The 16,540-nt window shown below is 36.7% G+C and overlaps 3 protein-coding genes across 5 annotated transcripts; 2 read left to right on the top strand and 1 right to left on the bottom strand.

Annotated features, from left to right (window-relative positions):
* Nucleotides 1-2,145: 2,145 nt before the first annotated feature.
* LOC117634658 (serine hydroxymethyltransferase 7-like) lies at nucleotides 2,146-6,187 on the bottom strand. The gene is made up of 4 exons (XM_034368844.1): nucleotides 4,909-6,187; nucleotides 3,405-3,810; nucleotides 2,935-3,036; nucleotides 2,146-2,652 (listed from the first exon to the last, which is right to left on the bottom strand). Exons 1-4 carry the CDS (start codon nucleotides 5,872-5,874, stop codon nucleotides 2,429-2,431), a joined length of 1,698 nt encoding a protein of 565 aa, XP_034224735.1. The 5' UTR covers nucleotides 5,875-6,187; the 3' UTR covers nucleotides 2,146-2,428.
* Nucleotides 6,188-7,463: 1,276 nt separating this feature from the next.
* Nucleotides 7,464-8,455, top strand: LOC117615227. The gene is made up of 3 exons (XM_034344269.1): nucleotides 7,464-7,617; nucleotides 7,742-7,895; nucleotides 8,166-8,455. Coding segments are annotated over exons 1-3 (243 nt in total). The 5' UTR covers nucleotides 7,464-7,529; the 3' UTR covers nucleotides 8,167-8,455.
* A 647-nt stretch (nucleotides 8,456-9,102) lies between these two features.
* Nucleotides 9,103-13,344, top strand: LOC117621727 (pentatricopeptide repeat-containing protein At1g19720-like). Of its 3 annotated transcripts, none has more exons than XM_034352289.1 (2): nucleotides 9,103-12,591; nucleotides 13,040-13,344. In XM_034352289.1, the coding sequence occupies exon 1, from the start codon at nucleotides 9,197-9,199 to the stop codon at nucleotides 11,408-11,410; it is 2,214 nt and encodes a 737-aa protein (XP_034208180.1). In that variant the 5' UTR covers nucleotides 9,103-9,196; the 3' UTR covers nucleotides 11,411-12,591; nucleotides 13,040-13,344. The 3 variants fall into 3 exon arrangements, with proteins under 3 accessions (XP_034208180.1, XP_034208170.1, XP_034208177.1); XM_034352279.1 differs by having other exon boundaries at nucleotides 12,891-13,344; XM_034352286.1 differs by having other exon boundaries at nucleotides 9,103-12,600; nucleotides 12,891-13,344.
* The last annotated feature ends 3,196 nt before the right edge of the window (nucleotides 13,345-16,540 follow it).

Here is a 16,540-nt window from a genome sequence, read left to right as displayed (position 1 = left end):
TCTGGTAAGATGAGATCGATAGAAAAAGCCTTGGAAAATAATTTTTAGGGTTAATTGTTGATTTGCCCCTGAATTTATACTTAATTTTAATTTACTTCTTATCTTTTTTTTATTTAGAAATTAAGTACCTCAATTATTATTTTTAGCTAATTTCCTCATGCCGTTAATTTTTCTCACGTTTCATCCAATTTGTCGTTTCCCTTCCTTAAACTCCCCTTTCCTGTACCCACCCTCCCCTTCGCTCTCTCTCCCAGAACTTCTCAACACCCCAACCCGAGACCACCCCTACAGCCACCTCTTCCGCATTGTTATCCCCACCACCAAAATCAAACCCCCAACTTGTAATTAAACTCAATACAAATCATAACCAACCATGAATCACAACAAAAATTCAAAAAATAAATAAATATAAGCATTCCATAACCCACAAACACAAGATCTCTGTTTATCTCTCTATGTGTGTGTGTGTGTTTGTCTCTCTCTCTCTCTCTCTCTCTCTCTCTCTCTCCTCCCATGGGCAGATCGGGTGGAGGTTGCGGATTGAGTAGCATGACGCAGATATTACATTGCTTGGGTTTTGGTCGGGTGGACTAAGCAATTTCAGGAGTTAAGGTGATTTTTTGGACGAAGAGGGATGTTGGAGTTGGGAGACTGGTGAGGTAGCTAGGGGATGATGGTGGGAGAGGCTAGGGGTTGGTGGGAGCGGGATGGGGTTGGGGAATGTTCATGTTTTCTTTTATTTTTATTTATTGTTTTACTAGTCTCTTCGCACGCGCTTTCGTGCCTGCGAGAGGTTTTTTTTTTATATAAATTATAAATTATATTTTAGAATTAAAAAATATAATAGATAGTTGTGTTTCATAAAAATAGGATCTATTATCTGATTTTTCTTTTAATTTTAATTTTTTTAATATTAAAAAGTGTGAATTTACCATATTATCCTCATTTAATTAATAATTTCAATTCTTAATTAGGTACAAATTCAAAAGGCAAATCAACAGTTAACCCTAGGCGTGGGCACGGATCGGTATAAGGTTCTTCCGTTAACCAAATCAAAGACTTTGGTAGACTTCAGATCGGTTAACCTAATATTCAGTTCGGATTGGTTCGGTACGCCGGTAATACCATAATAAAAACATACTAATAAAAATACAATTTATAATACTTTCACCTAACATAAGTTCTTGAATAAATACACCAAATCATCATTGTAAAATATAAAAATCCAATAATCTAATTCATCCAAGTATGAAATCAAATAACATAGTCACTATATCATTCAATATATACTCAAGATGTACTGGGAGCCACTTGTGTTTGTTGTTTGAACATTTGAGTGTTATTTTTATTGAATTCTCTACATTTATGTAAATGATTTTGAATTTGTTTTACGTTGAATTCTTTATTTTTTAATGCTGAATCCAACTATATAAAGAATATAAAATTTAGATCAATGGTTGGAAAGTTACAAGTAAAAAATAGGACAAAGGTTGAAACTGGAAAACATAAGAAATTAATAAATTCCTTTATGACCAAAAAGTGCTACAGTACCAGGTGATAAATAAGTGATAGAATGGTGATAAAGCAGTGATACAATGGTGATAAAGAAGCGATACAACAGTGATAAATGGGTGATAGAAAATGTTGATTGTATTTATCTTTGGTTTCTTGTTTTGTATTGAAATAATAGAATAAGTATAAATATCAAATCAGTACCAGTTTCCATTAGGTTAAGAATATTGTTTCCCTTAATCAAACCAAACATCTCGATACGGATCATATCAAAATAATTAAAATTAAAAAATAATTATTTAGCCAAATCAAACCAAACCATCGGTACAGTATGGTCAATACGCGAATAATTCCGATAAGATGCTCACCCCTAGTTAACCCTAATTTTTAAGCTATTTTTCTTTTTTGACTTGAAATTTCATAGTTACCAATTTCGTGTTCATTACAAATTTCCAAATGTTGGATCAGTTCTTAATATTATTTGTTTGTGATTCTCAACAAATGCGTTGGTTAAATGCAAATTGTGACAAATAAGGATTATAGCATTCACTCGATTTACGGCTGGTCTCCAAGGTTCTGAAAAAAACTTTAAAGCAAACATGTAAGAGAATTTAGGGATCAACAATCCAGTCGAGAGTCAGAGAGCTAAAAAATTCAATAAATTTGGTTACACATTCACAAAGAAGTAGAATTTTTCCTTTCTATAATTTATACAAAATCACAAAGACATAGTCAGGGAGGATGTGGCAATGTGGGCTACTTGTGAAGATCGGCAACCTATTCGGTATTCCTCTGTAATTTACACGAGATTAATTCAAGAACAGAACCAGGGCCAAAAATAAAATGTGTATGGTTACCAAGAAAGCAAGGTATGCCACAGAAGCAAAAGATAATATGCATGAAAGATGTCACATGTTTAAATATCATATCCTGGCATTGCAAACTGGGATGCAAATGTTTCAACCCGATTTCTGAGCTCAATTATATCTTTATTGTTCTGGAGACCTTTGCTAAAATCTTTCTGAAATTTTCCATATTCCCTCTGAACATTAACAGTAATCTGAGCAGCCCTAAGAAGTAATTCGGCCATTGTCTCAAAATCAGCCTCCACACAACCTCTTGTAGTCATAGCAGGAGTACCTGCAAAAACAAACAAGAAAAAGAAAACTTAGAACACCATAGAATTGCAACTTAGTATAATAATGCCTTACGAGACAAGTAGGCTGAATGATTGACTACAAGCAAAAGAGACACAAGGAAGAAAAACACAAAAGGCGCAATTGGAATAAAACGATATTTATAAATATGAAAATTGGGTGACTGTTTGATGTCCGTGTTTTGATAGAAGTTGAGCAGCCAAATGGCCTAGTATGCAGCTTTCAGAATATTGAAGATCAAGTTAAAACGACAAAGACTACTCACCAATTCTCACTCCACCAGGAGAAAAGGCACCATTATCACCAAATATAGCAGTTTTATTGAGAGTGATGTGGCACATCTCACAGACCTTCTCATAGTTCCTCCCTATATCACATTGTTCAGAGGAAAGGGGTTAGATGGTGAAATAAAAATTAGACATCGAAACTACATGAACCGTAAGTTTAACGAAACGGAAAGAAAGAAAAAGCGAGACAGGGAGCGGAAATAGAGAAACAATTGCACAGTTAGATATGTGCAAATGTATGCAAATGTAGCTTTTGTTGGGCTTATAAAGGCTATCATGTAATGCATAATAAATTGGGATATAAACTTGAATGTTGACTAATTATAAGTTGACTACACGTGGGACTAAAATCACAACGAAACTCAACAGGTAAACAGAAGATTTGCTCCACATGCAAATAATTTTATAATCCATTCAGTGAAAATTGGGCAGGTTAACATTATAATACCTGTTAAACCAAGAGCAGTCAAATCCCAAAGCAACAAGTGATTGTCGGTACCACCAGTCACCAATCTGCATTTTCTTCTTAACAAAGCATTAGCTAAGGCCTGTGCATTTCTCTTCACCTGTTGCATGTACGCTTTATACTCTGGAGTAGCTACTTGTTTTAAGGCTATGGCAAGAGCAGCAATATGGTTGTTGTGAGGACCTCCTTGTAAGGAGGGGAAAACAGCAAAATTTATCTTTTCCTCAAAATCATAATGGCCACTACCATCTCCATTAGTATGATGCATTCCTTGCTTCCTTAGTTTTGTGCCTTTCCTGTAAAAGATAATGCCTCCCCTAGGACCCCGGAGACTCTTGTGCGTTGTTGACGTAACAATATCACAATAATCAAACGGACTTGCACATTCCTGTAAAAAACAATAGCCTATAAGTAAGGAAATATGGTGCAGAAATTCCTGTTCTCAATTAATACACGGCTTAATATAACTAGGATATCCCGCTCTTTATCATTTCACATAGAAAAGGGGAACTTAAAAACCAACATGAAGAGGCTCATAGAATGAAGGCTGGTCAAACCGCAAAATTACACCAAGTTTCAGATGGCCAAAAATCAGTATTCAACAGTTTTTAAGCAACAAACAGATAATCCATACAAGAGAAGAACAGTGAAAGGGTCATTCATTCTAAATTAGTACTACAAATCAATCTTGGAAGGTTAACCCATATATTAAAGAAATGAGAAACAGCATTAAGGATGTCGCCATCTCTCCCAAGTGATTCAAAGTTTTAAAAGTTCTGTATTTTTTCCATACCATATCACGGGATAACTCTCACAGTTACTAGAACGAAGAAAAGTTGTAATTCATAAGAAACATCAAGATGAAGAAGGCACGAGAGTATACCAAATGAGACAAGAGAATCAAGAAGCATGGAACACATCACATTAGAAACAAACAGGAAACCTGAGGCAATAGGTAGAGTGGAACAATTTGCACTATCTCCTCGGTGTTATACAAACAGGGGTTAAAAAAGATTTTCTACATTCAAATCAATTCAAAAAAGGGAACCCTTTCACAGTGGAGCTTACTAAATTAATACTTGCTTTGAACTCCCATAAAGTAAACCACTAAACCAGTAGTTATCCCATATACTAGATACTAAAACTGAATACCACTTGACTGGCATATAGCAACCAGAAACCTATTTTCATCAGCTTCAAATATATTATACGTTTAAGTTAATCCATTTGCATACTATTATAGTATTGTTTATGGATAAACAGCTCAACAGAAATACGTATTGAGAAAAAACAGTGCAATAAGTGTTTTGTAGCAATCAAAGAGGTCATGATATGATATCTTAATAGATCAGTCAATTCATTTTCTTTCTCCTGTTGTCTAAAGGTTTGTGACAATATGCCGCACATGTACAGAAATAGCTAACAAATTTGGAGACTAAACAAAAATAAATAAATAAAACTAGAGTTAGGATGTCAAATTTCACACCTTGGCTGCTACAAGACCGCTGATATGTGCCATGTCGCACATCAACACCGCTCCGCATTTATCCGCAATATGCCTAAACCTGGCATAATCCCACTCCCGGGGGTATGAACTCCCACCACAAATTAGTATCTTGGGACGATAATCAACTGCCCTCTCCTCAAGCTTATCATAATCAATGTACCCTGTTTGTGGGTTCACCTTATAAGGGAAACTGTCAAAGAATATCGAAGCTGCAGAGACCTTCTTCCCACTGGGAGTATAATACCCATGACTCATATGCCCTCCGGAAGGCGAATCCAGGCCCATAATCCGATCATTTGGGAGCAAAAGACCGGTGTAGACTGCAAAATTCGCAGAGGTACAAGAGTAAGGCTGGACATTGACACCCCATTTCTCTGGATCGAGACTGAAAGCGGTCAATGCGCGTTCATGACAGAGCAATTCAATCTGATCAATGTGCTGATTGCCAGTGTAGTATCTCGCTCCGGGCATACCCTCGGAGTACTTGTTCGTCAAGTGGCTGCCCAGAGCTTCCATTACAGCTCTGCACACGAAATTCTCAGAAGCCACCAATTCGATGCCTTTGAACTGCCGATGCTTCTCCTTCTCCATAATTTCATGAATTTCCGGGTCCGAAACCGAAAGCGGCTGGTTCCCCCAAGAGCGAACCGCATCCCGCCTCGCCTCCAGCCCAGCCGATTCGACGGCTAAGCACTTCGACGGGGTCGGGTTCAGAGCGAACCCAGACCCATCCCTCGGCCTCTTCGGGCAGATGGAGTGCCCCAAGAGACTGAATTTCTCGTCATCTTCCTCCTCGTGACTATCGTCTCCATTCTCAACCCTAATCTTCTCTTCCTTCAGGTCGAGCAATTGCAGCGGAACGGATTGGACTGAATTCGTTGACCCCGAGCAGTGGTGCGCGTTAAACCCTAGACACAAGTCCGGCTGAGCCTCCGCGAATCCCATAACCACCAAAAATATCCAAAAACAACAATCAAATTCCCAAAATTTGAAAATTCGAGTTTTAGAGAGATATGCTATACGGAATTAGGTGCAGCAGCAGCAACAACAGCGACAACAACGACAACAGCGAAAGAAATGAAGCGATGATGATGATGATCCAGAAGTCGCAGAAGAAGGAAACGCTTCCATGCCCTAGAAACCGTGAAGATTGGCAGCGAGTTTCGGACTGAGAAATTCTGTTTGTTTTTTGCTTTCTAATCTTTGGGTCATGTATGTATATATGGAAATGAACTGGCGGATGGTAGCTTAGGAGATTTTCAGGGGGATGAACCTGGATGTAAAAACGTAAGCATGGTTGAGATTGGGTCAAGGGTCGTGGCGTACGGGTTCGGGTTAACCGGCAACCGGGAGGACCCGGTAGCGTTTGGTTTTGTTTCGGTGAAGCAAACACGTGGCGGACTTCTGTGGTTTGGCCCACCTGGTCGGGATGGCGTCTAGGTTCGGTTGGGGGGTTCGGGCCCACACGTCCAGCTGTGAAGGATCCGCTCGGCAAAAAATGAAGACAGAGACGGGAGGAATTTCTTTAGTGGGGGAGCGTCCATCTGTCGGAAGTGACTGATGGTGTGGGCCCTCACGTAGCCGCAAGGATTAATGAGAGAGAGCCAGCGATGGTTTTGAATCTTGATGCCTTGTCGTCTTTCCTATCTAACAAGATCACCAACCTCCACGCCCTTAATGCGATCTATATAAAAAAGGCGTGGAACCATCCATTTAAAGCGTTATGTACGTTTGAGTTTAAATAATATGTTGGTGCTACCATGTGAAAATTGTTAAAAGTAAGGTAGAACTTGCTGAAGTATATTGGTATCATTGCATTGGCACATGAAAATTGTGAATAGTGAGGTGGTGTTTCCTTGAGAATGCTCTCAGCATGGTTGCAAGTCTTACCCCTCATGGTCGGGGCGGAGTTAGAATTTATAGTTTATGTAGGCCAAAATTTAAAGCTTTAATAGGAAAAATACATAGCAAAGTACTTGTTATTCTTTTTTTAAAATTACAAGTGATAATCTAAATTGCAAGATGAGAGAGGTTTCAAATACATACTATCAATGTTGTATCACGTGAGTTTGAACGTGAGACTATTGGTCTTCAAGTAAGATCATTTTTCACTGAATTAAACCTTGTTGGCAGCAAAGTATAGGTTTAAAACATTACCAATGATAAATTGAACAAATGAGAACCTAATAAACACAACAAACAAGAAAATACAATAAAATTCATGAGTTGCATGTATATATTTTTGGGGAGGGGTGGTGTGGAAAAACCTTTTATTTTATTTTATTTTTTTGGTTTGGGTGGGAGATTTAGGCCCAAACATGGCTCCGCTCCCACGTGATATTATTTGAGCATAGAAATAGACAAAAAGAGCTATGCACGTGGACCCTGGTTACTGATAAGTTTTGGTCAAACCCATATTGGACTGAACCCATGATACCATGGAGCTGGCCCATGTCTCCACCAGGCCTAGGCTTATTCTTATTTCTCTCTTTAAACCCAGCCCAAATTCACAAACTTTAACTTCAAGTCAAACTCTCTGCAAAACTAAAAGCCCCATTGGAAACTTGTTGAGCTCGTTTATAGACTCATCGTCCTCTGAGATGTCTCTGTCTTACCGGGACTACCTAACCCTTCTCCTTCTGCGTCCTCTCTTCGCAATCGCAGTCGTTTTCTCGTTCATCTCCGTTGGTAATTTCTTTTTCTCTAACTTTCCCCCTTTTTTTTTTTTTTTTTTTTTTGGAATTCTGGTAGCAATTAAAACGCGAGTTGAGAATGGGTCGGTGATAAATTTTGTATATGATCGAATTTTCAGGTTGGTGGTTGGCCTGGAAGCTGGTTTTGGTTCACGTTCCTCTGGTGCAAGAGATTTTCGGGCTGCGGAAGAAGACCGTGAAGCCCAAACCCCAAACTGGTCGCTTTTCTAAAATTTACAGCACCATTGAAGCCCGCAATTCGGCTTCTAAATGGTAAATTTTTGAGTGTTTTTTTGTGAATTTTAAGGATAGTTCATAGGTTGGACTTTCTAGAATCATATTGGGATTCTTCCAAATATATAAAAGAAGGTTCCTTTTAAGACACAGATGGTTTGGTCTCCTTAATCCATGGCAGCTTCATGGTCATATGATGAATCTGTGTACAAATCCAATTTCATCATACTTCAAAATGCATTCTTATTTGAATAATTCATGCAACAAACAAGAAATCTAATTGTGGGATTCGATTCGATCGCATTGCAGAAAGAAAAGCATTGGGTAAATTGGGAAAGCAAACTTGGTAGCTTCTTGTGTGTTTGAATGGTAAGGGAATGCAGGGCACCAAGTTTATTGTTTGATGCAACAAACAAATTGGCATACCAAATTTCAGGTGCTTGAAGATTACGAGGTTATGTTCCTTGTATTTTCTCAGATACAAAATGTAATTTATCTGTGGGTTTCCCAAGTTGCATTTTGTCAAGATGTATAAATATGAACAAAATTCTGAAGCGAAGGAACCCAGCATAAATTTCAAATGTGGGATTTCACTTGTATCAAATAGTTTCTTCAAGTCAAAAGTATCGAACAGCTTATGAAGTTTCAAGTTCCTAAGGAAATGAAAACCATAACAACAAAAATTGGCCGACATATTTATCCTTGGACTCTCAGTTAACGGGTCAATGATGTCATGCATATGAGAATTAACAATTTGGAAATCATCTTTATGTATAATTTCATATACAAGAAGCAATATAATGGTTGGGTTATATAAAAAAAAAAAAACTATCGACATCTGTATATATACACCACTGAGAGACTATGATCTCTTGTCGGACAATCTTGACCCTGTATTATCAAATGTCCTGTGTTCGAATTTTCCTCCTTCAATATCGGTTATGCAAAAAAAAAAGGGGAAATTACTCTTGTTGAACAATAGTAATTGTCTATGAAAAAGAAAAGGTCATGTTAAGTGGCCTCTCTATTCCTACCTAGAATGTAAAAATGAAATTTGAAATTTGAAAAATTAAAAAAGAAATAGAGAGGAAAAAAAAAAAAGTTGTGAGGTCAGCCGAGGAGGGAACAAGACCATTTGTATTACTAGAACGACGCCGTTCCCACTTGAGAGGCAAAACCCATCTTCAACTTCAAAAACCAAAAACTCATTACTCAGTCTGTTTCTTTGTGTCTCTGAGCGCGCCGCTGAGCTTGGTTACCCAGACCTCATCCATTTGCGTTGCTTCTTACTTACTACTACTAGTGTTGTCATTTTGTTAAGCATTTCTTGCTTTCTTGCTATGGAAATTCTTCGAACTTCATTGCTTCCTGGTAACCCCGTACTCATTGAAACCTCTCTCTCACAAAAACCCAACAATTCCCACAAACCCAAGTTCACATTTCAAGCTTCCATAGACACAACCAACGGTTCTACTGGCACCACACTCTCAAACCAAGCAAACCCACAAACCCATGTCTCTTTTGCCTCCAAAAAGACCACCAAGCTCAGCAATAACCCAAGAGCTGAAACCAATTCTGAAATTGGTCATTGCATTTCTTTACTAAAGAGTAACCCTGTGTGTGACTGTAGACAGATTCATGCTCAAGCTCTGAAGTTGAACGCTTTTGAAGAGAATGGTTGGATTGGAAACAAGCTTGCTATGCTATACTCGAAGAATAAGGAGTTCTTAGACTATGCCCGTAAGTTGTTCAACGATATTCCCAAGCGAAAGATTCCCGTTTACACATCGTTGATAAGTGCTTATTGTCGGTCAGAGCAGTGGGACGACCTGTTTTTGGTGTTTAGGTTGATGGTTGATGAAGGCATGTTACCTGATAAATATGTTGTACCTACAGTTCTGAAAGCGTGTGCTCTGGTGCGGATGTTAAGGACTGGTAAAATGATTCACGGGTTTGTGATAAGGATGGGTATGAACTCTGATGTTTTTGTTGGGAATGCGCTTATTGATTTTTATGCCAACTGTGGGGACTTTGGATTTGCATTAAGTGTGTTTGATGCCATGGGGGAAAGAGATGTAGTTTCATGGACTGCCCTTGTTTCTGCTTTCATGAATGAAGGCCTTTTTGAAGAGGCAATTGAGGTTTTCAAGTCCATGCAGCTGAACGGGGTCAAGCCTGATTTGATTTCTTGGAATGCACTTGTATCGGGGTTTGCACACAATGGAGAGATTGATTTAGCTCTTCAATATTTGGAAGCAATGCAAGAAGAAGGGTTGAGGCCGAGGGCTAATACTTGGAATGGAATCATTTCGGGTTGTATTCAGAATGAGTATTTTGAGGATGCTTTGGATGCATTCTATAATATGTTATGTTTCCCCGAGGATCCAAATTTTGTTACAATTGCAAGCATTTTACCAGCTTGTGCAGGCCTAAAAGATTTAAACTTAGGCAGGGCTGTTCATGGGTTTGCTCTGAAGCGTCAGCTTTGTGGAAACATGCACGTGGAAGGTTCGTTAATTGATGTGTATTCAAAATGTGGGATGAAAGATTACGCAGAGAATATCTTTTCCAAGGCAGAGAACAAAAGTATTGCTATGTGGAATGAGATGATTGCAGTTTATGTAAATGCAGGAGACGCAGAGAAGGGATTAGAGCTTCTTAGAGTAATGCATCATGGCGGCTTAAAACCTGATGTGGTATCTTATAACACAATATTGGCTGGCCATGCCAGAAATGGGCAAATAAATGAGGCATATGAGTTGCTTTATGAGATGGTCCGGATGGAGTTGAAGCCAAATATTATTTCTTTCAACGTTTTGATTTCTGGTTTTCAACAATTTGGGCTTAGTTTTGAAGCTTTGAAATTGTTCCAGACCATGCAATCCCCATTGAATGGTTGCATGGGTAATGATGTGCTCCATGAGTCAACCCAACCAAACTCCATTACTATTGCTGGTGCTCTTGCGGCTTGTGCTGCTCTGAATCTACTATGCCCAGGGAAGCAAATCCATGGATACGTGTTAAAGAATGACTTTGAGCCTAATATCTATATCTCAAGCGCATTGGTTGACATGTATTCAAAATGTCTTGATATTGTTTCAGCAACTAAAGTATTCAGGAGAACTGAAGATAGAAACACAATCTGTTGGAATACTTTGATTGCAGGCCATGTCCACAACATGCAGCTGGACCGAGCTCTTGAACTTTTCTGTGAAATGCTGGAAGAAGGTCTTGGACCCAGCTCTATTACGCTTATGATACTTCTCCTCACTTGTGGTGATATGGAAGCTCTGAGATTTGGAAGAGAATTACATGGCCATATCATAAAGAGTAAGCTCGATCAATCTAATTATGCCCTTGCAAGTGCCTTGATAGGCATGTATGCTAAGTGTGGTAGAATCAAGGATGCCAAATCGCTGTTTGACTTTGAAGTTAAAAAAGATGCTTCTGTATGGAATTCCATGCTATCTGCTAATTCAACTAATGGAATGGCCAAGAGGGCCCTTGCCTTGTTTGGAGAGATGGAGTTAGCAGCGCCTGTGCCTGAGATATAACTTGAGCTTGTGATCATGATAGCTTAGTGGAAGAAGGATAAAAATGTCTCAAATAATTAAATAATAAGTTTTGTGCTCTTTATGGTGCTATATGAGCTTCTCTTTTTGGCATGTGGATTGTTGGTTATTCGGGTAGTGCCAGTTTACTTGATGAGGCTCTTGACTTCATCAGACAAATGTCCGTGTACCTGATGTTTTTATACAAGCTACTCTTCTACTAGCTTGTGGAGTCAGGAGTCAATTGAAATCCAAATATTGTAGAATGGGCTGCAACATATTTTGTTTCAAACTCAAACCAAATAATGTTCTCAGTGATGTGTTTCTCTCCACTATTGGTCGCTTTTGGGATATGGGAATCCATGCAGAACTTGAGGACTTTCATGGAGGATTGCAATTTGATGACTCTAAAAGAGTGAAGCTTTATAGACGTGGATACTAATTGCATACATTTGAGGGGACATATCACATTCCAAGTTGGAGGAAACCGTAGAAACATGGGAGAGGTCAACTGGAAAATTGGAGGGTGGTGGGTGACCTCCCCATAGTCATGTTTTGGAGAACAAAAAATGAGCTGATGAGAACGTTCCCTTTGTCTTGCATGCACACTGAAAGTTTGTTGACAACATCTCATTCAGATGCTAATTTACATATCTAAGAATTTGTTGTCTCTACTTCCATAGATCAGCCAAAGTTGTATAAGATTGATGAGTGGGTGATCTTTATGCTTCTATCACCATATGAAGGATGAGATGTGTAGATGCCAAGTTTACCCAAATCGTAAATTTTGGAAGTCACTTCCCGACAGTGATGACATCAGAGCTGGAGTTAAAAGAGCCTATGAAGAATTTTTTGTCTAAGTCTCTAAATGCCAAACTAGCAAAAACATTTGGGTAGCCACAATCTCGTTTCCTTCGAAATTGAACTTGCTGTTTGATCAAGGGAGAATTCTTCTGCAGCATGTGCCACAAACAACAAGAAAAGGAAAGTGGTTTTGGTTATTTTTATTCCTACAAAGTTGCCGAAAATGTGACCTACCAAGTTGGCTCTTGAGGAGATCTTTGAATGTAGCATGTAACAGGTTGTAAGGTCAGCGCATATATCCACTAGGAGGCACTCATCATGACTTTCTCCCAGTCTTTGGAAGGTGTTGATGTCCCTGAAGAAGCAAGACCACAGAAAAGGTAGTGTAGGTATCTTTTATCTCTTAAATCATGTTTCCTTGTTTATTCTGCTTTGTTTTGGGTGTATTTTACATAGCATATTAAATAAACTAAGCCGATGAAACTGTTAATGTTAATTGAATTCTATAATCTTTTTCAAAATAGTATAAGATCATGTTAATTGAAGTCAACATACTAAACATTTTTTCCTGTCAAAATCACATCGAAACTTTACTAAACTAATCGTGGTGCACGTGCACACAACCACAGATTACAGGAATTTTATTACTCACTAAACAAAAGTTGCATCCCTATTGCAGGCTTTGCTGCTGGGGATAATCTTACATTACTCCTATGGTCAAGAACTATTTGCAGGCTGAATCAAAATATTTATTTATGCTCTCGCATTTATCAGTAGCTCTACTGTTTATGGCCGAATTCTAATCATGGCGTGGATCAGGACCACCAGGACTCCTTCGCTTCGACACAAAATGCTGTCCAACCTGCCTCTCAATGCTAGCCTTAAGCACTTCTTTAGCACTCTCCATCGCTGTCCGGCTGTTACCCTTGTTTGAGTACGAGCCACAAACACGAGCTTCGTTATTCTGAAGGGAAAGCAAAACAAGAAAAACACATAACCAGAGTTTCATGCTACCCATTATCAATTTGAAGTCTCAATGTAGGATGTTTGGACATATATGTATATATAGACTATCATTCCTGTTATGATTTGATAATTAAAAGTGAATGGAATCAAATGTGGGATTAGTTTGATTTGGTGATCATTTTCTGATGCAATTAAATCGCAGAACCATGATAGTGCTGAGCATGTATGCTACAAAATATTGCTCCCACAAATCTACAGTCAAGTATGTGTTTGAGTTGAGAAAATATAGTAAGATACAAAGGGTCCCTTTGAATATAAAGAATCTAGTAGGCAAGTTGGTTTTTCCTTTCACTGAATCATGCCTCTTTGAATTGTCCATATTCTCTAAGAAAAGGTGCGTGCCAAGTCATAAGCGTTGTCCATATGCAGCATGCACTAGTTGTTGGGGAGCTTTAAAAAGTTGGCCTCAGTAAAGTTCAAATTGTCAAGGCCTTGGGGTTAGCCAAAGTGGTGAGGTGAGGGTGATTGAGGAAATGAGTTTGGATTATTAGGTTAAATCAAGGGGATCAAGGGGTTGATTCCCTTCCATTGTAACTTATTGTCGAAAAACTCTTCACTCTTAGCAGTGAAATATTGATCCCTACGTCTTCGATGAGAGCTCAATTTCTCGTTTCCTTTTTTGAAAGCTTAGACCTCTTTTGAACTAAAAAGAAAAGGAAAATTATAAAGAAACCACGTTATTGTACTACCTCTTGTATTGACGGGCTGATCTTTATTAGATAAGTGGTACATAATGTGCTATAATAATATTGAAAAATGTATTTCAATAATAAAAAATATGTTGAAAAACGTATGCAAATTTAGTAATTTAACTTCAAAAGTGGGCATGAAAAGTTTAAAGCTATAACTATGAATGAATTAAGCAAATTACGAACTCTTCTTCATTATATATTTAATGTTTTCTTTTGGACTATATTGATAATTGGATACAGAAAAATATGATAATACATCTTATAGATTACAATAAACAGCTGTTGGTTATGATATCCCAAAGCGAAATGTTGTCTGCTATTGAAGACAAAGAAGTAAGAATATATTGTCATGAATTGTTTATGCTTCATCCTTTTTGTCAAATTTCTTTTGTTGTACCTGTAAGGTGAAGACGACTTTTATTTATATATATATTTAAAAAAAATTGGGGCGTTAATTTGGTTAGGCCTAATGGTATGCACAAAATTCTATATTTTAAAAAAAAATATCAACAATAGTGGTTTTTTTTTCAATGAAATATCCAAATTTACAGACGAGGTCTAGTCTAGTGAAAAAGGGTATTGACTTGCAGACCAGTGGTCTCAAGTTCAAATCCTCGCATTGGTCTTGTAATTTCGACTATAGCTTGTATTTTTTTTAAAAAAAAATTCAGATTCGAATTTAGAACTTACTAGCCTCTTTTTTCTTTTTTTCTTTTGTTTATTTTATAATTAAAAATAATAATAGGTAGTTGTGTTCCATAAAAATAGGACCTATTATATGACTTTGTTTTAAATTTTATATTTTTTTAATAGGAAAAAGTTTGAATTTACCATATTATTCTCATTTAAATAATAACTAAGGGTCAGTTTGGCATTGCTGTGCTGTGAAAATAATTGCTATCAAATTTGCTGTGAGAGAAATCAGCTGTGAGATAAAGCAGTTTGGCGTTTGGTAAAATTTTTGTTCAAAGTGTTGTTGGTATTGATTTTACGCATAATCAGAAAATGATTGCCGCATAATCATTAAACCCAGCGCCTCTTCGAAACTGATTCCTGCATAATTAGAAAATGAAAGCACCACATTAGCTGCTTTCCCTTATAGATTTCTCTCACAGCAATTTTTAATAATAAGTGATTTTCTCACAGTTTACCAAACGGGTTGGGCTTCTCAAAATTTTTTAAAAATCACTTATTACCCCAAATAAGCAATGCCAAACTGGCACTTAGCACGCGCTTCCGCTCCTGCGAGAGTTTTTTTTTTTTTTTTTTAAGATTTAAATTTATTTTAGAATTAAAAAAGATAATGGGTAGTTGTATTCCATAAAAATAGGATCCATTATCTTATTTTTCTTTTAATTTTTTTTAAATATAAAAAAGTGTGAATTTACCATATTATTCTCATCTAATTAATAATTTCAATACTTAATGTTTACATTAACTAAGGGCATTTTCTGGTATTTTGAATGTTTTACCATTCTCTCCCTTTTGCTTTATATTTATTAATATTTGTATTAATCAAAGGACATTTGATGGTATTTTTAATAGAGAATTTTTGTATTTCTCACGTGTCAAAAAAGTAAAGCCGTGCGGCTATACAATTTTTTTTAGAAAAATGAGTATAGCTGGGCCGCTATACTATTTTTTAAAAAAATTTAGGACAAAACTGAGCATAGCCATTCGGCTATACTATTTTTTTTTTTTAAATATACATATTTTTTTATTCAATAATATGTGAGAATTATGTGTATAAAAAACAGAGAAATATGTACATACATACTTGTATTATAGACGTGCGTACATATTTTTTAATAATACATCTGTGTTCTGCAAACGTCTTAAAGACTCAGTAAAGTTCACGTTTTTAAAAAAGCAAACGTACAATACTCGTATTATACACGTATGCACGAATTTTTAATATTTAATACACATATTTTTTTACAAATATTTATAACACACACAAAATTCACGTCTTATACACATAATTCTCACATATTATTGAATAAAAATAATATATATTTAAAAAAATAGTATAGCCAAACGGCTATACTCAGTTTTTCCTAATTTTTTTAAAAAGTAGTATAGCCGACTGGCTATACACGTTTTTGCCTTTTTTTTTAAAAACAAAAGTAATATAGCCGAACGACTATACAGTTTTGACAAGTGGCCCATATGTGCTGGGCGGGGCTTTATAGTATAGCCGCGCGGCGGTGCTAGATTTTTTTTTAAAATTTTATATAAGAAATAGTATAGCCGTTCGGCTTTACTTCTTTTTATATATTTTTTTAAAAAAATAGTACCGCCGCACGACTGTACTGTTTTGACACTTCAAACATAGGCACTAGGCATGTCCTTTATATTATATTATGTATAGCGTTCGGCTATAATGTTTATAAAAAAAATTTAATCCTAGATATTTCACCGGCATAGAATTGTTCCGAAGAACTTTCGTCGGGATAGGTTCATTTTTAAAATAAAATAAAATAAAATTCTTTACTTTTGTTTTTTAGCCAACTTCTTTAATTTAATATATGTAATTAAGTAATATATTAGCATTTTTGAATTATTTTAATTAGTAATTATATTTTAATTATTATTTAGTATTAAAAAATTA

The sequence above is a fragment of the Prunus dulcis genome, chromosome 1, assembly GCF_902201215.1.
Source record: "Prunus dulcis chromosome 1, ALMONDv2, whole genome shotgun sequence".
Taxonomy (NCBI): Eukaryota; Viridiplantae; Streptophyta; class Magnoliopsida; order Rosales; family Rosaceae; genus Prunus; species Prunus dulcis.
The sequence above is the reverse complement of the archived record's forward strand: the minus strand, read 5'-3'. Positions and strand labels throughout refer to the sequence as shown.